The sequence below is a fragment of the Leptopilina boulardi genome, unplaced genomic scaffold (genome assembly GCF_019393585.1).
Source record: "Leptopilina boulardi isolate dan_hultmark-lab unplaced genomic scaffold, ZJU_Lbou_2.1 LbouV2_122, whole genome shotgun sequence".
Lineage (NCBI taxonomy): Eukaryota > Metazoa > Arthropoda > Insecta > Hymenoptera > Figitidae > Leptopilina > Leptopilina boulardi.
In genome coordinates this window covers 710,990-736,868 of record NW_026137666.1, presented here as the reverse complement: position 1 = coordinate 736,868, position 25,879 = coordinate 710,990, and the positions used below count along the sequence as shown (strand labels likewise).

At 28.2% G+C, this 25,879-nt stretch overlaps 1 protein-coding gene across 1 annotated transcript; it reads left to right on the top strand.

Annotated features, from left to right (window-relative positions):
- Nucleotides 1–8,723: 8,723 nt before the first annotated feature.
- LOC127287549 (uncharacterized) lies at nt 8,724–12,194 on the top strand. Its single transcript, XM_051314543.1, has 3 exons — nt 8,724–8,976; nt 10,002–10,157; nt 11,905–12,194. Exons 1-3 carry the CDS (start codon nt 8,796–8,798, stop codon nt 12,171–12,173), a joined length of 606 nt encoding a protein of 201 aa, XP_051170500.1. The 5' UTR covers nt 8,724–8,795; the 3' UTR covers nt 12,174–12,194.
- The last annotated feature ends 13,685 nt before the right edge of the window (nt 12,195–25,879 follow it).

The following is a 25,879-nucleotide window of genomic DNA, read 5'->3' as shown; positions in this document are numbered from 1 at the left end:
TTTTCCGAAGTTTCTAATGTATTAATTTTTTGTAAAATTTTATGAAGTCTATGTTATTTTATTTTAAAATATTAACTTGTGTTTTTTTATAATAAAATTAGACCGATAGTATTAAAGAAAATGATCTAGCAGTGATGACAATGATATCTCTAACAGCGATGATAATGATGTCTCTGGCAGCGATAATTCCAATGTTTATTGTGAAAATAGCGTAATAAATAACCAAGGTATAATACAGGACTTAAATAATTTTACTCTTAAATTTATTTATTAATTTTTTATTATTATTATTATTTTTAATTCATCACTAAAAATTAATTTTTTTATTTGCACAAAATATAATTATTTCTCTGTTAAAATTAAAAAATTACAAAAACTTTCATTTCGTGCAATCATTTTTACATTTCTCATAATATTTTTTTTCTATGCCGAGAAAAAGAAAATAAACAATAAAAAAAAGTTGTTTACAAATGTGTGTATTTAAAGTATTTCGCATTAGCACTTGAATTTTCATTCTCCCCCGTATGACAGTGATGCTAAATGGTCATGCAATTTTTTCCTATAAATCATCACTTATCTACACTTTTGTTTCTAATAAAATCCCCCAAAATAAACTTCATAATGCCATTAACGCACGACTCCAAATTAGAAAATAATTACTTTCGCAAAAAGAAGAAGTATTATTCTAAAATTGTGGAATAATAAATTTTAAAAAACTGATTAAAAGCGCAAAAAAAAATTTTTTAAATGAGAATATAATGAAAAATAGCTTTTATAGATTTTACGAAAGATATTTTAAGTAAAAAATTGTACTTTCTTAAAAATTTCAATGTTGAGAGAAAAAAGATCGAAAAATGAAGTTGAATGAAGATAAATTCGCGATTAAAAATTCGTTTAAGTATCGACTAAGGTAAATCCATTGTTTGAGCGTCAATGAGATCGACATATTTTTTCTATTTTATAACCGTCTCAAATGTTCTTTATTCAAGTCTGATTAGTCTTTGTTGAAAACATGAATTTTTTTCCCTTTGAAACCATCAAAATTTTTGTTGGAGTATTTCAGAAAATTCGAGATTATCGAAACATTATCGAACAAGACGTTCTTGTGCCTTAAAATTGCCTTGACTACCTCAAATATAAATATTTCTAACAATTTTTTGATATTTTTAGGCAACCATAATCAAGAGGTAAACTCAGATAATGAAATCGATCCCCCTTCTACGAACAGCACTGATTATGACTCAATTAGTGATTTTGATGAAGCTGGTATAGATTCTGATCGTAGCTCTTAACCTAACACCGATGCTGAAAATCAAAATGATTTTGGAAACGATAATGAAATCGAAGAAGACGATCCACCATTATACGAGGGATCTCCTATCACTGTAACAGAGAGCATTTTAGCTTTTCTTTCTCTGGTCTTAAAATTTTCTCTATCAGGAGTAGTTCTAGGGGGTATTTTACAACTGATAGCATTGCATTGTCCCGAACCCAATTTTTGACGAACTAGTTTACTTGCCTTTAAACAATATTTTGAAAATTTACATGCACCCGTTACGAGACAATTTTATTGTCCAATTTGCTTAACTTTTCTTGAGCAACAAGTTAATCAATATCCTGAATGTTTGCAAGCAATAGATTCCAACTATTTTCTATCCATTTCTGTTATCGATCAAATCCAAGCTCTTTATTTGACAAATGGCTTTCACCAAAAATTACAGCACAGATTTCATCGTGAGAAATTATCTCCAAATAATATCGAGGACACTTATGACGGAAATGTATATAAGAAACTAAGTGAGCCTGGTGGTTTTTTGTCGAATAAAAATAACATATCGTTTTCATGGTATACTGATGGTGCAAAAGGTTTTAAAACATCCAAGTTTTCATTCTGGCCCTTTTATTTAATTATAAATGAGTTGCCATATAAAGAAAGATTTAAGAAAGAAAATCTAATTTTGGCTGGTATGTGGTTTGGCGATGAAAAACCTTTTCCAAATTTATTCCTGTCTCCTTTATATGACTAAATGGTTCAACTGGATCATGGCGTTGATATGAAACTGATAAATAACGAAGATTCAAGACTTGTGAAAGGAAAAATCATTTGTGGCTCCTGTGATCTTCCAGCAAAGGCTTTGTTTTTGAACATGAAACAATATAATGGAAGATTCGGGTGCCATAATTGTTTGCAAGAGGGAATAAGATTGCGAAATCGACAAGTACATCCCTATAGAAGAAATATGCTTCTTCGGAATGAAGAAGATACTCTACGACACGCTGAAAGTTTAAGTTTCGGGGTAAAGGGTCGAACGATTTTGTCCAATCTAGTGTACAAATGGATAACAACTACATCACTTGACTCTATGCACATGGTTTTTATAGCCGTATTAAAATCATTAATGGCATTTTGGTTTGATCCTAAATTTTCTGGAAAACGTTTTTCTATTTTCGAAACTGTGGATGTCGTTGACCAAAGAATTGAATCGCTTCGTCATCCAAACTTTATTCAAAGGCGATTGCTTTCAATAAAGAATCACATTAAACTTTGGAAGGCGTCAATGTATAAAACGTTTTTCTTCTATTACTCTCTTCCAATTTTAGAAGATTTGTTACCTCAGGAGTATTTTGAACATCTACAATTATTAATTGCTGCGATATACTTACTCTGCCAACCAAGCATATCTCTAGAAATGTTAGACAATGCTCACAGAATGCTCCATGAATTCGTTTCCAGATTTGAATACCTATACGATTTAGAAAATATGACCTGCAATGTCCACTCTGTCTTACATTTAACAGTGGTTGTTGAACTACTGGGCCCTCTTTTTGTTTATCATCGTTTTACTTTTGAAAGCATAAACGAAATGCTGAAAAATTTAATTCATGGGAGTAAATGCGCTTAGCTTCAAATTTATTTTGGAGTCTCGTTATTTATAAATACATTTACTTTGCATGAGGAATTACTTAACGTTGAAGGTACTGCTTATGCATTTTGTAAAAAAATTTTATCTCCGACTAAGCAAATGAAATTGCGACCTATTGGCGAATCTTTATATATCGTTGGTGCACTTTCTAATTTACGGGTCAATAATGTAATTTTAAGGGCTCTTATTGATAGAGGAATTGCAGGAACAAAGCATGTAATTTTTAAAAAATTATATAAAAACAATATTTCGTTTACATCAGAAATATACACTAGGGCGAAATGTACAAATTCGAGTTTTGTAAAATACATTGACAGTGATAACGCATTCCAATTCAGACAAATTCATCTTTTTTTAAAAGTTTTACGCTGTCACTGTAGAAATGGTTGCCAATGTCCTTCTAACTACTATGTAGTTATAAAAAAATATGAGTACGTAAAAATAGAATTGTATCCTATATTGCGGAACCAGTTAATACAATTGAAGACGAGTAAGATTTTAGAATAATTTGTATTAATGTTAAAAAATGTAATATTTAAAAAATATATTTACAAACTTTTGCTTTCAAAAAAGAGTTTTCTCTTTGCAACTCATATTGATTTATAGTAGTTTAGATAAAATGGGCTATTATTCGTGAACATTTAATTTTATAAAATTTCTTTTTATAAAAATCAATTTTTAAAAGTCATTTTTCTTATTTTCTTTACTAAATTTAAAAATACTCTCGTATTTTGCCAATTTTGAAAAAATTATGCAAGAAAATATAAAATTATTAAAAATTACAAAATATTTTTTTGAATGTCAACTTTACAAATTGTCAAAAAATTGAAAATAAGATATATTTAAATATGAATAATTTATAATATATAATAAAAATATACCATAAAATTATAAATAAAATTATACTATTGAAATATAAACAAAAGTTCTTGAAACTATTTTAATAATATTCATAATAAAAATATATGCTTTTTATATACATCTTTTGTGTAATAATTGGTTAAAAAATGGTTCAAATTCAAAAAAATATGATCCTAAAATTAAATCAAGTGATTTTAAGAAACCCCATACTTGACCCATAGTATGGCCCAACTCGCGGATAAATATTATCAAGTGTTGGACTTGTAAATGGCCAAAGTTTGACTATGGGATTTGGACACAACCCATACCTGCCCCATAGTGGCCCAACTATGGATAAAATATTAAAAAATTTTAACCCATACTACTCCCACAGTTGCCATTTTCATGCATATCCTTGCCCCATCCTCTTCTACTATTTTGGCTATCGTGTAAACTACACGGAGAGAAAAATCAAGACGTACTTTATAGTATGAAAAACTATACTGCTACTTTTGTATGAACTTTTTTTTACTAATGGAGCAAATATTTAAGAATTTTTATTATAATATTTGTCCGTACTAAAGATACATAGTATATATGCTTTTATAGTAAGAAAGATGTGTTTTAATAGCAACAACTGTTATGAATATGTTTATTTAAAAAAATTATCTATTTTTATTAATTTCTTTTCTTCGGTCATAACAACCAAAATAAATACAAAGAAAATCAAATCTTATATTTATTAAGTTTTTAATTTATGGGATCGTTTCCTGGATCGATAGAATATCATTATTATTTCTCATATGTCTATCTCTATTGATGATTAAGGATAGGCTGAATAAAACAACTCTATAAATTCATTTGTGTTTATTACATAAAAATTAACTTTTCATAGAGATTCTATTACAATTTAGTTTTTCCTTTAATTATCAGTCCATTAAGAATTTAAACATGAATTTGGTTTCGAATTATATTTTGTTTGTAATTTCAAAAACTTTTTTTATTTTTTGCTTCCTCGTGGAGGAAGCTTTGTAGTCCTTTCGTTTATAAAACTTTTCAAAGTGGCGGAAACAAATTTTTTTCTTTATAGAAACATGTTATATGAGATCCTGATCAATTGTCCGGATGTATGCATGTGTGTGTATGTGTGTGTGTGGATCCCTTTTTTGTTTAGAAGATAACTTTAACAGGTTTTAATGGATTTAGCTGAAATTTGGTAGGCTCATTTATCATATTAATATCTCAAATCTGATCAAAGGATTTTGAAAAATACTTCAAAAAAAAAATTTTATGGTCTTTTTTCCAAAAATTTTTAAATACAAAAATTTAAGGTTATATATAATAAAATCGTATTCCTTACGTTAAGACGAATCTATCGATATATATAAAGTATACATTTGAGGTAAATTTAAAGAATTAATGAAAGTTAAAAAATCAAAAATTCACATCTTGGCAATAAAATTTTGCTTTCTCCACGAGGAATAAATAATATTATTTTGAAAATAAAAAAATTGTAGGTTATGTGTACACAACCTATATGCAGTTTTAAAACATTGAAAGTAATTTTACATTTTTCACAGCGTAATAAAATTGTAATTGTTTAATTAATTAATTGTGTTTTAAATATTTTATATATATATATATATATATATATATGTATTTATAATTTTTAGTTCGTATTTGTTAAATATATTGACTCCGTACTTCATTTGAAAAGGACTTGAAAAAGGTAATAATATATTAATTTTATTTTTAATGTCTAGAATTTGAAGTGTTTTAAAAATAATTAAATTTCAAAAGGTTTTAAAATGAAATTTTTGGAATATTTGAATTACTGTATAAAAATAAATAATAGGTAATATTTAAATATTTATTTCTAAAAATTATGCAAAAAAAATTAGGTTTTTCAAGAATCACACTTTTTGCAGATAGTTGTATTTTTGAAAATATGAAATTGAATGATTTTTATATAATTTCAATTTTGAAAAATTGTATTGAAAATGATTAAACTTTTAAAACAATTTTATTAAAGCTTTTGAAAACAATCGTTTTTTTAAATGTTTTAAATGCAAATAATTAAATATTACAAAAAGTCACAATTGAAGTTATTCACAAATATGTGTATTTTACAAGCATTTATTTCTGTGTATTTCATCAATTTTACTTTCAATCTGAATATTATAATTCTTTAAAAAAAAACCTTAAAACATTTAATTTTTTGGTTCTGTGTATTTTTATTAATTAATTTACTACCCAAAATAATTAATTCTTTTTTGTGCACTAGACGAATAATTAAAACATCTTATTGTGACAATTAATTGACAGAATAGACACTAAATTATAAATGTTTAATTAAAATTTTCTTACAGCAAGGATGATAAACTATTTTTTTGTTCTAGTGATTGTGCACCAATGGTTAAACCTACTGCATTTAGTGCAGAGGTATTTGCATCAGAGACAAATTACAAATCGTCGATGGTGGGTGAAACCACAAATAACGAATTTCATGCGCGACAATTATGGGTCATATGAAATGCTGTTTTTATATTACGCTAATAACGACTCTGAGGAATTCTACAACATGGTCAGAATGGACGTGCAATGTTTCCATAAATTGTATAATATGCTGCACTTCAGGCTAATTAAAACTAGTAGGAGGAGACCATTGAGCGGAGAAGTTAGACTTTGCATTACAGTAAGGTGAGTTGAACTGTTTATTGAAAAGTAGCAAAAATAAGCAAGCACAAGCGAATCTTTTTTACGGTCGATTGTTGTACTTACAGCTACCTTGCTCACGGAGATAGCTTCTTTTCCACAGCGAATTTGTTTCGTGTTGGTAGGAGTACTACCTACCAAATTGTAGGTGAAGTATGTCCGTTAATTTGGGAACTGTTGTCGCCAATTTACCTCGCCTGGAAGTCAGCAGAAGAGCTGATAGTTGTAGCTGAGGGCTTCCATAGAAGATGGAATTTTCCCCATTGTTTAGGAGCCGTGGGTGGTAAAGAAATAAGGATAAAAGCTCCTCCCCATTCAGGGAGCATGTTTTATAACTATAAGAAATTATTTAGTTTTAAATTACTCGCCATGTGTGATTCCTTTTACCGTTTCATTTGGGCAAACGTTGGCGATTACGGTAAATTATATTCCAAATAAATTCAAAATTATTTATTAATTAATTCTTATTGCATATCAATAATTATATACTTTTTGAATTCCTAAGGTTCCATAAGCGATTTGTCTGCGTTTCGAAATACCCAGTTATTCCAAGCACTGGAAAATAATGAAGTAGACCTTCCCGAAGATGATTTTTTGCCACGTAGCAACATCAAGATGTCATACTTTTTCATCGGAGATGCAATTTTCGATATAAAGAAGTTTTTTATGATACCCTACAATCGGAATAATCGTCTTTCCCATGAAGAAAGCACTTTCAATAAAAGGTATTTTAATTAAACTACAGTATTTATGATTCATTTCTGTGTGTTGTTTCAAAGTTAGTTAACAAAAGATATGTAGAATACTAATAAATCTCATAGTTTAGTGTTACTGTATTGCACTTTACCAAAAATTGATTATACTTAAGAAATAGTTCCTTATAACTACAAAATTTTGACATTGCTGAAAAGAATTGTCAACTTTAATATTGAAACAAAAAATTTTTTTTTCCTTGAGAAGTTATTATTAATATTATTTAAAATCACCAAAATTTCCTGGAACTTATCATTTTAGAGATTTTTTTTTTATAGAAATGAGCATTTGACAGAAAATTATTTATTATACAGATATGAAAAACCAGTCATAAAAATGATCAATTTCCTTTACAAATAGGCCTATTTTACAAACGACCCTTTTAAAGGAATTGTAATTCTACCGAATCTTCATCCATACAAATTGGAATTTAACATAATCAAGTTGACAAATTTTTGTCTACATGAAAAATTGGACTTATCTATATGGGCGTGTATTTGTGGTGAAATTTGGAAAATTTTAAAGGAGCTTCTACAATACCTCCAAAAAGCAAGTCCAAGTTTTTTTTCCCTATAGACCAACCTATAGAAAAAAAACTTGCACTTGGAGTTGGACTTGCTTTTTGGAGGTATTGTAAAATCTTCTTAAGACGCCTTACACCACCCCTTTTGCTGCATAAACCGCAGAGTCATAACATTTCAAAATTTATAATGCTCCAAAATACACCAACATTTTTTAAAATTAAAAATAAAAATTTTTATATGTTTAATTATATTAATTGCATCTATAATTAAATTAAAATTTCTCTTTAAATAAAATATAATAGATTATTATACAGTAAAATAAAATTCACAGGAATTACAAGGTTTTTCTAAATTGTAATGAATTACATTCCACCTTAAGTTTTAATAAATATATTTCAAATGTTAATATACGTTAAAGGGAATTTATGAAAGAAGATACTTTTTACGCTTTAAAAATTAGGACACATTACAATTTAGTTAAATAAACATTGTAAGCAACAACAGAATTTTGTTCTATGAATATTTTATTAAATTTTTATTAATTTTTATTTTTACTAATTTTATTAAATATTAAATAAATATTTCATTAAGTTTTTGGTCCAATTAATTTAGAGTGATGAGTAATTGCATTCCTTGAAAAATTAACCAAAAAATTATTTCCTGAAAATATTTTTTAACAAAGTAATTATTGACAGCAATAAATATTGCCGTAAAATCAATTTGAAATAAACGAAATTTCTGGTTTTTATTTCCATTAAATATTTCTGACTTAGATTGAATGAAGTTTGTTTTTAATGGAGGGTGTGGGAAATGGTCGAGGATAATCATGCATCTGGAACAAGTTTCCCACGACTGAATTTAAATTTTCGCGCCTAACCTGTACACTAAATTAAGACACACCCCCATTGAATTGCGCAGGTCTGGCAGTTCTGTTTACTACAGCGCAGGAACTAGTGTTCAAATTTGTAGTTCGCCAAAACAAGAAAAACGTGTCGCAACACGGCAGCCGGTTATTCCTGTGTTTTGACAAATTTTGATCATGTTCAAAAATAAAGAGAAACTTTTGAAAGAAGCTAACGACAGATTATTAGTGAAGCTAGTTTTTCAAAATCCATGCTTATACATTAAATATGTGCAACAAACTTCGCCAGCTGGATTTGTGGAACAGACATGGGTTCAAATCGCATTAACCCTCAGGAAATTAGGCAGTTCAATTTTAGGTATTCTATTAATTATGTTCCTATAAATTATATCCCCTTTTTTCTTCTCCTTAAATTTACAAAATCACCTAGAACACCTTAACTCATATTTTTTTCTCTTTTTTCCCAATAAATCTCCAATTTAACACGTTTACATAAAAATAAAAATTATAAATTAATTTTTAACACCTATTTCTTTCCGATAAAATTGACAAGTATCACAAATTATCACCTATTTACATGTCACCTATTTCGATAATTTGTAACCTTCTTACCTTTTCTTAAATTTGATTTTTTAAAAATATCACTATTTTAGACTCTTTAAACCGTTTCTGTTAAGTAGTTCGACAAATTTGTGCAAATTAGTAACATTATCACATACTTTTAACAACTAATTGAAATATGTAAAATCAATTTTAATTTTCAATAGGCTTAATATTTACTCATAACAATTTTAATTGATGTATGTCAATTTAATTATATTTTAATTAATTCTAATTAAATATTATTTCCTAGTTTTAACCTATTTGGACTTATTTTTCTCTTTTATCATTTTCATCGGAAAGCTTAGATTTTTTCCAATGAAGTATTGTTAAAATAAAAGTGTCCAAACAATGGGTTTTTCAGGGTGTATAATGAATAAAAAATTAATATAAAGCAATCCATTTTTTGTAACCTATTATATTCATTTTGAAAATCTGGAAAAAAATTTAGAAGGTCTGGAAAACCTGTAAATGTGAGGGAAATCTTTTTTAGGATAATTGTAGACACCCTGTTTTTGAGAACATGTAAAGAAACCAATTTCCTTACCTTGTTTTTTTCTTTTCTCAAGAATCTATTGTTTCTCCACTTTCATTTGTACAATATTTTATTGGAAAAAAATTTTACCTTTCCGATAAATAAGAAAAAGAAGTGCCCACTTGAGTTAAAAGTGAAATGTGAGACTTAAGTTTGAAAAAGAAGGGTGAACAATTTTTTTATTTTGGAAAATTTCTTACTTTCAAAAGTACTGAATTTGAAAGAAATTAATTTTCTTCAATTTACAGATCCTCAAAAACGTTGGAAGCAGCTAAAAATTTCATTTAATGGGCACCTTAGGAATGGGAATACTAGGTGGTACTTATACAGTGATATGTTCTTCAAGGCGCAACACACCAATGCGAAGAAACCTTCCACAGTTCATACTCCATTTTTAATACCAGGTTTGTGACTTTATTATCATTTACTTTGAGACAATCTCTCAAGCTTAAGAACGTACAAGTTTTTAAATTTTTTTTACAGTTCTTTAATAAAATGCAACTTGTGTTGATTGCTACTTATTGTACAAAATATTACGAATTACTTTTTATTCATTTTATTTCAAAGCAAAAACTGTTCTATTCTCGAACAAATATTTAGAAAGTTTTAATTTTTAACATGACAGGCTTCGAAGTGACATACTTTTTTACTTATTTGATACTTTTTTTGGCAAGGCTACTTTTTTACTACTAATTTTGGCCAAAACCTACTAAATGCTACTTTTTTCAAAAAATAATTGTTAAAAATTGCAGAATTCAAGAATTTTAGATCTTAGCGAAATTTTTTATTCTTAAAATCTCGTCAAATTGATGATTTATTATTGGTCGCGTGAACTGCTGTTTTATATAATTATTTTTTACACGAATTTTCATTTTTCATTTTTTGAAATAGCATTTAATATAATTTCTTTTTAAACGACCTTTTACTCAATAGAATTTTTAATTTGGCAAATTTCTCAGCAAATTCTTTTTAACAAAATTTCTATTTTACCTATTTACTCAACTGTTTTTTAAAAATAATTCTAATTTAACCGAATTTTTAATTTAGCAGAATTCTCATTCAATATTTTAAGTAATTCGAATTTATAAATGTCATAATTTCCAATTCAACGAATTTTCATTTCTTCGAATTGTTATTTGCACAAATTGTCATTAGATAGAATTCTTGAAAATCCGAATTTTCATTTGTCCGAAAATTAAAAAGGCTGAACAAATAATCGACAGAAAGATTTTGGCGTGAATTTTATTATTTATTTTTAAAAAATTATTTAAAAAAATTGTGATTGGTAAATTTTAAAATTCACGCCAAAATCTTTCTGTCGATTGTTTGCTTGGCCCTTTTGCAGTTTCGGAGAAATGAGAAATTAATTATTTTTTGAGAATTCCATCTAATCACAATTTGAACGTACAATAATTTGAAGAAATAAAGATTCGGTGAATTGGAAATTCTACAGGGTTTCTACGGTTTTAAAATTTCAAAATTCCCTGATATTTCCAGGTTTTCCAGACCATTTTTCAAATTTCCAGACCAAAAATAATATTATTGTAATATGTAAAATTATTCTTACAATTTTGAAATTTAATCTCTTCTCAATTTTTACAAGTTTTATAAAAAAATAAAAGATTACCTGACACCATTTATTAATCAGCAATAACATTCAGTTTATTAAAATTTCAATTATTTTTATAAATACTATAGGTTGAAGACTTATTTTCAACAGATTACAATGTTTTCAATGTTAAATTCCAAATACCGGGATTTTTTCCGTAAGTCGAGTAATGAAAATAAAAGTAATTGAATTTACAAAATATTTCAAAATGAAACTATTGAATTTTGAAAAGAATATAATTTGAATATTTTGATTTTTAAAAATTATTCAATTTATTCAAGAATTATTAAGAATCTTACGTAATATCTTTGTAATAAGCTTAAAAATAAAATGGCCTTAAAGTTTCACGTACGCTTGGTCATGTGTCGTTTTGCTGGTTCTAAATTAAATTCATTTAAATTAATAAATGCGTTCACTTAAAATCTAATAGTTGAAATTAATACCATAAGATATTTATTAATTATTTCAATTTATCAAGATTTATAAGAAATAGACATATTCAATAAAGAATACAATTTATAAAATGAAAAAATTTTTTGCAGGTCCCGGTACATCGAAAACATCAAATTCAAATTGGCATCAGACAAAAGATTTTCATGATAATTTGGAGAGTTCCTCTTCTTATGATGTGGAAATGCCTGACGAGGAGAATTGTATACAAGATTTCATTGAAAATGATGCCATGAAGCATGACTTTTCTTTTAAGTATGAAATGATAACTTTTGATGATGAAATCATAACAGTGGATGATGATTCGTCACTTTGCGGATCGCAATCGTCAAGCCAATCTTCGAGTGATTCCACGATTTAAAAACCTTTGCCATTCTCAGTCGTATCGTCAATTTCTGAAATATGTTCGCAATTCTCCAAATCTAAATCATCAGGCCAATCTTCGATGGATTCTACAATTGAGGAAACTTCTGTGCCAATGCCTGTAGCATCGGTAGTTTCTCCGCAATATTCGCCATTCTCTGGTTTGCGAGGAAATAGCGAAATTAATACCAGAGATCTCGCAGAAGCAGGATTTCCAACATTTCATCAGCCGTCACCTCGAACTTCACCTTCAGTCCTCCAATCATCAGCAGTCTATCAGCCTCCAATACTGCAATTGTCACAATTACCAGCCGCATCGGTGGTTTCTCATATAAATTCATTCTCCGGATCTGAATCATCAGGCCAATATCCGACGGTTTCCACAATTGAAAGACATTTCGTGCCATTGGCAGCAACATCGACGATTTCTCAAATACCTTCACCAGTCCATGATTTGCAACCATCAGCTTCAGATTTTTTGACGATTCCCACAACTTCGGAAAACTCGGTATCGTTTCCTCTGACTCAATCACTTTTTCAACCACCTTTCGAAGTTCCTTCGACTTCTTTTTCGACTAAAAATAATGCTATTTCTATGGCAAAAAATATAATAAAGTAAAGGATATTCCGAGAAGTCAATTGCATAAAAAAACTAAGGTTATGCCTCCCATTGATCGTTTCGCGAGGATAAACGCCCAACGAAGAAAAACTGAAACATCCGGCATAAATGAAACCTTAAGGCAATCGACTCGTGAGTTACATAAACTAACAACCGTTTTTACAAACTGTATGGCTATTCAACAACAAGTTTCAGAAAATCAACTACATAAAGACAAAGGGATGGAAAAAGAAAAGTGTACAGTTCGAGGGGATTCTCTTTTTAACGTATTTGCTCATAAGTGGGAATCTTTAACGGATGAGGAGGAAGAAGAGTTGTTTCACGATATTTTGGACATCATGATGAAACGTCAAAAAGAATGAATGTACCACTTTCATCTGCTCATTTTTATCTTTAACTTCGTCATTTGTGACAATTACCAAAGTTATTTACGAATATTAATAATATTTCTTTATGAATACTAGTAATATTTCTCTTTGCTCGTTTACATTTTATCATTTGCTACTACCATTGACGGTTTATTGTTCGCATTTTTGTAAGCATTTTGTTTTTTTTTATGTATTTTATTGTCTTAGTTTTATTATTATCTTTAAAGGAAAAAGAAATACGAAATCTGTGTATTCTGTTGTATTTATTGCAGTACATGAAATAAAGAGTCAAATCCTGATAAAAAAATAATAATTATATTTTGACATATTTTAAAAGTCCCAGTTTACCACAATAGGTTAAAAGTTAAACTTATGCAAAAAAGTCAAATCTAAGTTATTAATTCGAAAATAAAAAAAACATTTTTTAAATTACTTTTTTCTGATTTCCAACAACAAATCGACGTATTTTATAATTACTAACACAAAAATTAACTTAATTATTAACGTTTTCTGTTTTTATTAATAAATGAATGTAGTTCTTCGGAACAAGAAATTCTATTTTTGACAGGAATGTGCTGCCACATTTCCAATAAAACCATCAATCTATCATTTGAAACAGTGCTTTTCTTGGATGGTAAATCTGTTACGGCTGAAGAAGTTTCGGAGCAGGACACTTCCGGAACATGGAAATGGGAGAAGATATCTGAAAAGACAAAGTATGACCATTTTGAGTTCCGAAATTTTGACTTAGAAGCCGTCAGGAGCAACCCCAAAAACCGATTTTAAAGTTTCTTTTGATATATATATATATATATATATATATATATATATATATATATCAAAAATGCTTGAATTTTATTGAAAAATTTTAGTGATCATCCTAATTGTAAAAATGTATGTATGTTCACCTTCTTCCGCTTCTTCTTCTTCTTCTTCATCTTCCCCTCCTACTTCCTCTTCTTCAATTTCACGTTGACCTGGTAGTTGAAAAGTTTCATTGGTACTAAAACAAAATAATTATTATTAACATTAATGTAATATTGAATTTTATAAACAATTTATTACTCTAAAAAATTTCAGGGGTTTCAAACTAAATTTTTTCCGAATTTGTCATTTAAATTACAATTTCTTTAATACTTCTACAAGTTCAATATTTCTTTTCTACTTACAGTTGATGGCATTACAAATAACGCCAGCAATTAGTAAATTTCATAATGAAGGTAATTTAAAAACTTGATCTCAATTGAATAACAATAAAGGAAGTAATATTTTATTAAAAAGTGATCAACATTTTGAATCAGAAGCAAAAAAAAAATCAAAAAAGTCAAGAAATTTTGAAAATTTTAGAAAACGTTCAAATTTTTGTTTACAGCTAAACAATTATTTTAATTAATTGAAAAGACATTCCAGAAAATTGTGGAAATTAACATTTTTTTGTATTTATAATTGCTAGCCCAAGGGTATCCTTACTTCATGTGGTCTACCACTTCTTGCAGGAAGCACATTTCGTTGTAGTACTCCCACTGAACTTCTTCTGGAGCGGCGGAACCAATCGGAATGTACGTTTTTTTTTGACCTAGCCTTAGAGTAATCGTCTCTTAATTTCTTCCATCTATTGGAAGCTTGTTTCACTGCAATAAAAAAGGCACGTTAGAGAAATTGACGATATATGTGGGCGTCAGCATAAAAAGGGCCCATTCTGGCACTATTGGAGTTATTTATATACGGGTCAATGTCCCGAATTGTCATTGTCCCGAACGATACCATGGAAAAATTGTTGGCGGGAAATTTTTTCCATGGTTACTTTCGGAACAATGACATCCCAAGACAATGGCAATTCGGGACAATAAAAATTAGGTACACGGGCAATTTGGGACATTGATAACTCAGGACAATGACAATTCAGGACATTGTAAATTTCAGGGATTAACATTTTTGTTATTGGAAACTTTAATTCGATTTTATTTTAATTTATGCAAATTTTTTAATATATTTTAATTTCAATTTATTCTTATTTTTTAATAATTCAAACTTGATTTCAATTGATCTAAAATTTAATCTACGCAAATTTTTATCTACTAAACTGTTCCTATTTATCGAAATTTCTATCAATCTTGATATTTATTTGACAAAAACTTACACGGAAGGAAATTTTATTCGACTCTAAATTAAATTCATACAAATTTCTCACTATCTAAAGTAAAATTAATTCTAATTTTAATCAATATTAAATTGAAACGAATAAAATTTCAATTTATTAAAATTTTAATCTATTCAAATTTTAGTATATTCTAATTTTTTAGCTAACTGAAATTTTTATTGATCCTGACTTCATTTATATTACCTACATTGTTTCTTATGGAGACAAAATTATAATTTTTATTCAAATGCAACTTTTAATTGTTTAATGTGTAAAAAATAAATTCTTTAACCTTCAACCAAAAAGCATTTAAAATTTAAATTAGTTTTTTAATTCAAAATACGAAAATATAAAGTTCATCTAACTTTTGCTTCGATTGTTTGTCGGATTCTTCTTTAATTTACCGCTTTATACTTTTGGATGCAATAATATTTTGTCAAATATTAAATATATTGTTTAAAAATTTTTCATTTGTCAAAATATGCTTAAAAGTTTCAAAATATTTAAAATAGTCAATTAAGTTTTTTAGAACTTTTCAGATTGTTTTAACAAAGTCAATGAAAAATTGTACACTATAAATATTTGCTAAAATATTGACCGTCTAAAAGAAGAAAAACTAATTATAAAATTCGAATGCACTTTTTTCTTTGAATTGAACTGCTTAAAAACCGGAAATAAAAATTAAAGAAACAGGCACAGGATACCTACCTTTGATGTTGAAACCGGTTTTTTCATTTAACCCCCTTGTCACTTCCCTCCAAGCTTCCGCTTTAAGAACATTATCTCTATATTCTCTTAATGACTTATCATATAAAATAGGGTACTTTTTGACCAAAGTCATTAAGAGAATATTGAGATCATTCATTTTATCTGCAAAAGAAATAAATTTCGTACTTTTCGTGACTTTTTGTAATATTTAATTATTTGCATTTAAAACATTTCAAAAAAACGATTCTTTTCAAAAGCTTTAATAAAATTATTTAAAAAGTTATGTTATGTACACATAACCTACAATTCTTTTATTTTCAAAACAATATTAATAATTAAATGCAATCAGCAATTGCAACAATTTTTTTTAATTTATTTAATTTATAATTAAAAATTAAATACATACTACGTTGTTCAATTTTAAACAAAAAATTTAAAGAGCCGGCACCACCGCACCAAGAGAACGTAAACTGACGGAAACCAGTATTTTCAACTGCGCCTCAGCGACAGTTGGCAATACGTTGCGCGCGCATCCAAGTACAATAAATTTGTACTTGGACTTGCATCTATTGTAGAACCTCCTTAATGAACATCTGAATTTACAACTTGTTTAAAATTATTTTTATTAATATTTAGAGGTCGCGCTAGTCCGTTTTTCATGAAAAAATGGATTTTAACCGTCATTGATCTGTTAAATAAGTAAAAACGAAGCTAAAATATTCAGACCATTTACAAATTTACTCTCATAATATCACCAAATGTGGAAGTTGTATAAAACAAATAGATAAATATGATTTGGAGGTTATTACAGACCTGAAAAGATAAAATTTGAAATTCATTTGTAAAAATTGGTCCAAAAAGTTAATAAATCTCATTTCAATTAACTCTATTTTTTAATTTTTAAATAATGAGTTTAAAAACATTATTTAAAAGTTACTCCAGACGTAAATTGCAAATCAAATGTATATTTAGTAATGTTACTTTCTCTATTACTACTTTTTTAAAAATTAAGCATATTTTATTTGCATTATTTTCAATATTTAAATATGTAGGCGTCGTAAAAGAATAAATAATTTAAGTTTTCTTTGACCACGAAAGCTATTTAATTTAAAAAAATTTTTTTTTAATATAACTTTTCAAACATGCACTTATTGCATGTAATCTATAATACCAATTTTGTAAGAAGTCATTCTCATTTATAGGCCTCAAAGACCCAAAGATGAGAAGTTTCGAGTAAAAAAAAAATAACTTCGTTACCAGTGAAACGGACGGATAGTTACACAAATAAAGCGGGGTTAAGTCTCCAAGAACCGTTCTTTTTGAGGATTTTAGTATTTTTTTAAGCTGACGTAATAGAGATTTCTATATAAGCTTAAATTAAAGCTTATAACTTACTCTTTAAGACTAATATGCGCCAGATAAAAAAAATTTGAAATTTTGAAAAACAAGTAGGTTCAAGTCACCCAAAAAGATTATTGGTGTTATTACCCACATTTTTTTCAAAATTTAATTTTTTTTATTATGGGCACATAAGTCTTAAAATATACGTTTTAAACTTTAATTTAAGCCTATATAGAAGTTTCTATCACGTCAGGTTAAGGAGAAAAAATATACTGAAAACCCTCATAGACACATTTTTTGAGGCCTTTACTCCAAGTTTTCTCAAAAATTTTTTTGTCTTCCTCATACGGAATATAAGTCTTAAAGTGAACGATCTAAGTTTTAATCAAAGCCTATATAGGAGTGTCTAGCACGTTGGGTTAAGGAGAAAAAATAATGAAAACCCTCAAAAACACGGTTTGTGGAGAATGTACGCCCCTACTTTACTCAAAATTCTTACGTGATACGCAATTTTAGATTCCTGGAACGTGTTCAGCACACATTGGAAACAACTCTGGCATCTAAAAAAAGTGTTATCTGTGTTATCTTTAGAGCTTAATTTCTTTCTGGCCCATATAAAAGAATTAATAGTTCTTTATGTACAAAACAAAGCCATAGTAATTGGAGTTAATTAAAAAAAGATTTATTGACTTTTTGACTAATTTTTACACATAAATTTCAAATTTTTATCTTTTCAGGTCTGTAATAACCTTCAACTCATATATATATATATATGTATCTATTCTATTCTATTTCAAAATTTCAAATTTTTTTTATCTGGTGCATATTAGTCTTAAAGAGTAAGTTATAAGCTTTAATTTAAGCTTATATAGAAATCTCTATATCAAGTTAGCTTTAAAAAAAAACTTAAATCCTCAAAAACATTGTTCTTGGAGACTTTACCCCCGCTTTACTCAAAATCCTGACATGATACGCAATTTTAGAACCCGGGATCGTGTTCAGCATAAAAAATACATTGGAAACCACTCTGATATTTCAAAAAAATCCTTGTAGACCTGTGTAACTTGTGCGTTTTACTAGTACTGAAGTTATTTTTTATTGACGATTTTTTAAATAATGAGTTTAAAAACATCATTTAATAGTTACTCGAGACGTTAATTGCTAATCAAATGTCAATTTTTTAAAATTCAAAATGACAAATCCAATATGGCGGAATATTTTTTAAAAATCAATTTGATTTACTCGAAACTTGTCATCTTGGGGTCTCTAAGGCCTTTAAATAAGAGTGGCTTCTAAACACAAATTTCGTATTATATATTACATGCAATAATTGCATGTTTAAAAAGTTATATTAAATTTAAAAAAATTGAAATATCTTTCGTGGACAAAGAAAACTTAAACTATTTATTCTTTTACGACGTCTACATATTTAAATATTGAAAACAATTAAAATAAAATAGGCTTAATTTTTAAAAAAGTAGAAATAGAGAAAGTTACGTAACTAAATATACATTTTATTTGCAATTAACGTCTTGAGTAACTACTAAATAATGTTTTTAAACTAATTATTTAAAAAATCGTCAATACTGAATACACAACAAAAAGCCATAGTAACTTTAATTAATTAAAATAAGATTTATTGACTTTTTTTGGACTAACTTTTACACATAAATTTCAAATTTTTATCTTTTCAAGTTTGTAATAACCTTCAAATTATATTTATCTATTTATTTTACACAACGTATACATTTGGTGATATTATGAGAGTAAATTTGTAAAAGGTCTGAATATTTTTGCTTCCTTTTTACTTATTTAACAGATTAATAATGGTAAAAATCCATTTTTTCATGAAAACGCACTAGCGCGACCAACTAATATTGATAAAAATAAATTTAAAAAAATACGTATCTCTTCTTTCTCCCTCTGGAACAATATTTTGATGTAGCGTTACAGAAATTCAAATATCGGGTTTTTTTGAGTCACCTTACTACACATGTAAGAAACATACTGCCCAAATTTGAAGTTAATTGAATAGTTTTAAAATGAGAGTGTGACAAAGTTGAAAATATGCACTTTGGAGAAAAACGCGTTTAAAATTTTTTAAGTAGAAATTAAACAAAAAATCAGACAAGAGCGAGTTACACTCGCATTAAAACCGAGGGTTCCGTACCCTTAAACCTAATATTTAAGGGAGTAAAAGTGTGAAGGCAGGTGGAAAAATTCCAATTTTGCTTAATTTTTCCTGTAATGTGAGCTTGAAAACACATAGATAAACACATATATAGTCACATATATCGAAAATTATCAGTTTTTCCTTGAAAACGCTATGATTATCAACTCTAATCATGCTCACTATATGTTTCTTGTAAGCTACACGTAAAAATACGTAAAAATGTATAAATTTGAATCCCTTGAGATAAAATTTTCTTCTTTTTCTATTCGAAAAATCCATGATTTTTTCTAAAAATATGAGTTTTCCTTAAAAACAATATGATCATCAATTCCAATTGTGCTCGCTATATTTTTCATGTAATCTATACGCAAAAATACGCATGTATACTAAAAAAGAACTGTCTTGGTCAAATAGTGTGTGCGCTAGGAGGATTAAACGCTTTTTTTCAAAGTTTTTTATTTTTCCTTGACCACGCTATGTAAATCGATCCGAATCATTTTTGCTATATTATTCCTGTAATTTTCACGTAAAAATACATAAGTGTACCAAATTTGAGCTCTCTATGTGAAAAAATGTGTCCACCAGGGTGGTACATAGTCATTTTTAGGGATTTTTCGTAAAAATTCATTGTTTTTCCTTGACTACGCTATGATAACACAGCCCAACAAAAAAAAGTGTCATGTACTTTTGACTGGAATACCCTAACCCTATGTATTTTGACGCACTGAACACGAATCCGAAGTCCATTTTGCTCCATCACGTCAGGATTTTTTTCTAGCATCAAAAAACATATCGGATTTTGAGAAGTAGGCGATTTTTTTAAAAATTGATGTATTAACTTCAAACTTGGTATCTGGGGATTTTTGTGTCGCTGATTACGAATAAGAAGTTAGATTTTCAAAATCCAAAATGGCGGATCCAATATGGCGGACGAATTTTGAAAAAATTTTAAGATTTACTTCAAACTTGGTATCTAGGGGTTTTTTGGGTCGCTGATTACGAATCTGATGTCAGATTTCCGAAATTCGATATGTCTGATTCAATATTAAGGAATTATTTTTAAAAAATTGTCAGATTATTATGAAATTTGGTATCTACAGGTTTTCTAAGTTGCTGACAAGTAACACTAGGGAAGTGCCATATTCCGATTTTTTTGAAACTTGGCAGTTTTGTAGTTTTTTGAAAACAATTTGACACGTATGTTTTGTTTTTCCCCAAAAGCTGATTTATGGGGGGGAACTACCCCTTGAATTTTTTTGGTAGGGGGACATTATTTTACGAAATTTTTCAAAAATTAATGTGCAATAGTATATCTGGGGGTTTTTTGGGTCAAACCCTCAAACCGTTTTGGGCCCATAAACGTTTTTTTACTAGACTTCAAAGGAGTTAATTATTTTCTATAATGTAAGTGATATATAACCCTAACAGCATCCGGATATTCAAGATATTCTGTGGACGTCCTGGGGATATCCAGGGATAAATTTGGATATCTCTAGAATGTCCTCAGGATATCTCTAAGATATCCTATAGATATCCTGATTACTGGATATTCCTAGGACGTCCATAGGATAATATGAATAACTGGATGCTGTTAGGGAATAATAATTGAGTAAAAAGTTAAAGAATATTTTATGATTTATATATTTTATTGATAGTACCCGGTTATGATACACCCTGTATATTTAGTTTATATCTATTTTATTTTAATTAAATTTCTCAGAAATCTCATTTAACATCTACTAGACTGTCAACGTGTTGATAAACAATTTTTATTGTATGCGACAAACTTTTTTTTTATTTACTATATATATATATAATTTCCAATTCGGATATACTTCCGAATTAGGGGTACCTCCGATTTTAAGAAAACTTGGTATAATAACGTATTTTGGTGCGCTGATTACGAAAATGATAGTGAAAATTGGCGCAAATTTGATTATCATGGTAAAAATCATAAAAAACACCATAAAATCATGGTTTTTTACGATTATCTCGTAAAAAACAAAAAATTTCGAAAAAACTTTTAGACAAAAGTTGTAGATCTCAAAAAAACACACATTTTATGTTTTATGCATTTTTTACCAAAAGTCATTATTTTTCGAGAAAAATGGTCCGAAAGTAATTTGGGGAAATTGTGGGGTGAAGTCTACAGCAGCGGTAAATGCAAAATAGTAAACACGGCCTTCGGCCGCGTAAGGTACTGCTCTCTTCTGTTTTTAAGAAATCTTGGCGAGAGGGGGTGGATGTGTCCGAAAGTAATGTGCAGAAATTGTGGGGTGGAGTCTACAGCAGCGGTAAACGCAAAATAGTAAACACGTCCTTCGTACGCGTAAGGTACTGCTCGCTTTTCTTTTTAAAAAAACCTTGGCGAGAGGGAGTGGATATGGCCGAAAGTATTTTGCGGAATTCGTTGGATCCTGAGTAGGGGAGACCGAGGAGGAAAGTAACAGAGGAGGAAAGTAACAAAGCTTATAACTTTTAAACAAATTATCGGATAGACATGGTTCAAACATATTTTTAGTCGGCACTGTTCCCCCTTCCTCCTCCATAGTGTGTCCGAGCCTGACAGGAAAGGTTAGGTCTGATTCCGGTGTGACGTGCAGAAAAAACGTCAAAAGTAAGTTTTCGTTCAAATTTTCAAAGTCTCGTATTTCTTTAATTTTATTGTTTTTCAAAATGTGCCTTTCGTTATTTTGTAGCCTTATTATCTGTCTTTAAGTTGTGCTTAAACAAACAATTTAACATTTGTGTAGTTTTAACTTTTTTGTTGACATACAAGAAAAAAGCGACCGAGGAGGAAAGTAACACGCTACTTTTCTCCTGTTGTCGATATTGTCCATGTTTTAACTAATGATTGAAGCAAATCGTATTTAATTTTACGAATAACAGAGATTTATTTAAGAAAAACCTGTGATCTAGGTAAGCATAAAATATCTTTAAGAAAAAAAATGAGCTAAATTCATAAAATGTTCGAAATATGTGCCAAATAAGTATAAAGTGTACTTAAACTTTTATGTGTTCCTAATAAAAATATTTCTAATTAATAATAGTCATTAGTCTAAAGAATTTTACATAATTTTATACTATTACTTTCCTCCTAGGAGCTTGTTACTTTCCTCCTCACCCCCGAGCTTGCGTAAAAGTTATACTGTGAACTGTCAATTTATTATAAATGTTTAATTCAAATTTTATTTAAAAGGTGAATGTCCAAGCTTTCATTTAATATATTGGACAAATTTATCCGACAAATATTTTTAATGCTAGCATAAAAAACTGATTTTTGTTACTTTCCTCCTCGGTCTCCCCTAATGGTGGATATGATACTATATACGAGTCAAATAATATGTCTAACCGTGACTGCGGTATATGTTTTCATTATCATGGTGTTTTTCGTTTTTTGGATTTTTCTCGAAAAATAATGACTTTTGGTAAAAAATGCATAAAACATAAAATGTGTGTTTTTTTGAGATCTACAACTTTTGTCTAAAACTTTTTTTGAAATTTTGCGTTTTTTACGAGATAATCTCAAAAAACCATGATTTTATGGTGTATTTTATGGTTTTTACCATCTTAATCAAATTTGCGCCAATTTTCACTATCATTTTCGTAATCAGCGCGCCAAAATACGTTAGTATACCAAGTTTCATTAAGATCGGAGGTACCCCTACTTCGGAAGTACACCCTCCAATTCCTATGAAATCTTTGAATATAATATATGATATGTAATATATAATAAATAATATGTAATATTTTCTTAAATTTGTGAAATGATATACTTGTGTGCAAGGACACTTAATGTAAACAGGCCCGGCAATCTGTCCCCATTTATTGTTGTTTACGTATTTGGAACGGAACCTAATTCCTAAATAATTAATTTTATTCTGAGCTTATAGCATGAAAATAAATGCCTCCATATTTTAATTTCGTGCCTCGGCACGGAATTGAATATACAACTATTTTCTTCCGTGCCTTAGCACAGAACTGAATATATAGGGTGTCCCAGTCATAAGAGTACATATTAAAGGTACATATTATACGGAAAAAATAAGACAAAAAGCCCTCTACAGTTTTTTATAGTTTTTGCGAAAATTGCAATTGAAAATTTAAAAAATTACGCGTGGTGATTGGCCGCGCGAGTTCAGTGGGTCGGTGGGCGGGGCATAACGTGCCGGAACTTTCCTGATTTTCCAGGCGTGGGCATGTAGAGTTTAAGCGATTAGTTAAAATAATCCTTTGAAAAATTGATACATTATCTATTTTTCAAAGGAAAAAAAAGAGTTGTTGAAATATTCTTTTGAAAAATAATTAGACTGAAATTCAGTCAAAAGTCGTCAAGTATTTCAAATGAAAAGTGTATGTCAATAAAGATCTAATTGTAAGTATGATTACATCTATTGGCGATTCAAACAGCTACACTGGAACTATTTTTGTACTAATATTGGCGTGATTTATTGTGTAGCACTCTATGTAATAAGACAGATTATTTTTTTTCTATTCAATATAGAATATGAATATTTAAATTAAATATATAAATTAATTTAATAAACTTGAAATGAACGGTCAAAATACATGGAGTTCAGCGGTGCGAGTCACGCCAATATTAGTTCAAAAGTATCGCTAGTGTGGCTGTTTGAATCGCCAATAGAATTTTTAACAAGTACAAATAACATTTTCATATAATAATATCACATTTTTATAGAATCATTGCATATTACAAAATTATAAATCCCTGTAAAGTTATTTAAATAACTTAATTGTAATATTTGTTTTTAATCCAATATAATAGGTTTCTGGTTGAAGTAGATATCGGATAAACTGAATAAGTATAAAGCATAACTCCAAAATTCTCCATCGACATAGAAATAGTATGTAGCACATGTAGAAATATTTACCCATCCAAAACGGCCAATGAATTAAGATTACTGAAGCGTGAATTTTAACGCAATATATCGTGTTACTAAAGTCAAAGGGCTGTGTTGACGGAATATACAAAGCCTACACACACTACACCATAATTTAATACAACATTGCATCGTACCGTACCACCCAGTCCCAACTGTTTTTAATTTCAGGTATAATTTACATTATTCTGTTGAACAGTGATACGCATAGTGGACGTTAGTGTACTTACTCTTTTTATGTGATTTTTTAAAGTTCTATTTCATTAATATTTATCTCTTGGTCAACAACATTATATTAACATTATATAGACTTTTGAAGCCAAAAAAATTGAAAAATCAATCAAGATTGTTTTCAAGTTTAGCAGACTTCGATTTCCATGTAGGCCTTCAGTTGTATTTTATTTATTACTCTAAAAAATTTTCATTTTGCGTATCTAAAGTTTTTTCACAACATTTGAATAAAATATGAAATATTTAAATTTTACGGAAGTTTTTAAAAATATTATTGTAACAGTGATACACAATTATATCTTAAAGTTTAAAATAATTTTATCCTAATTTATTTGAATGAATTATAAATTGAAAATTTTAATTAAATCATTTGATATATAAAATAAATTATATCTGGGATTAAACCTCTATTACAAATATAATGATCTTAAACTGGAAATATATCTCTTGCCTTGTAAAAACATTCCATAAGAAAATCAGTGTGTTCAACACTTTTGTACTAAACACAATATTTGTGGTCTGTGTTAGTGAACCAATTTCTTCTATGTTGTTCAGAATAACAACCAACATTATGATAATTTGGATTAATTGTATCTCGTTCTAATGAGGTGAACAATTTACCTTTAATTAACTTACACATAATTGAGTAATAGTGATACTTGCACAGTTTCATTAGTTTTCTTTTGTTACCTTACAATATACTCTTTTCACAAACTTTAATAATTATACTCCATATTATGATAAATATTGTTATTAAATAATTTCAATTAAAACGTATTCCATATTTATACATTAATCTCAAATTTCTATTTTAAACATTTCATTTCAATTTAAGCATTTTATATTTCATTATATTTGTATTTAAGATTATATCAATGATACAGTTTTTTATATTAAATAATTAAGTTATATTTTACAGATAATTCATTAAAATTACTTTACTGTTAATCTTTCTAGAAGATTAAAGTATTTAATATTTTATTCAGTTGTTTTTAAAAAAATCCATACACAAAACAAGATTATTTTTATGGTAATAAATAAAGCACTGATGAAGTCTCACATTATGGTTGAAACAATTTGAAGTTTCTACTAATATTGCAAATAATCTGTATTTTTTAAAATACATTTTATTCTTAAAGTTTATTTAATACGAACAAAAAAATAGTAGAAGTGTTTGTTAGTTCAAAATTTAAAAACATTTTATAAAATGCAAAAAGAAATTA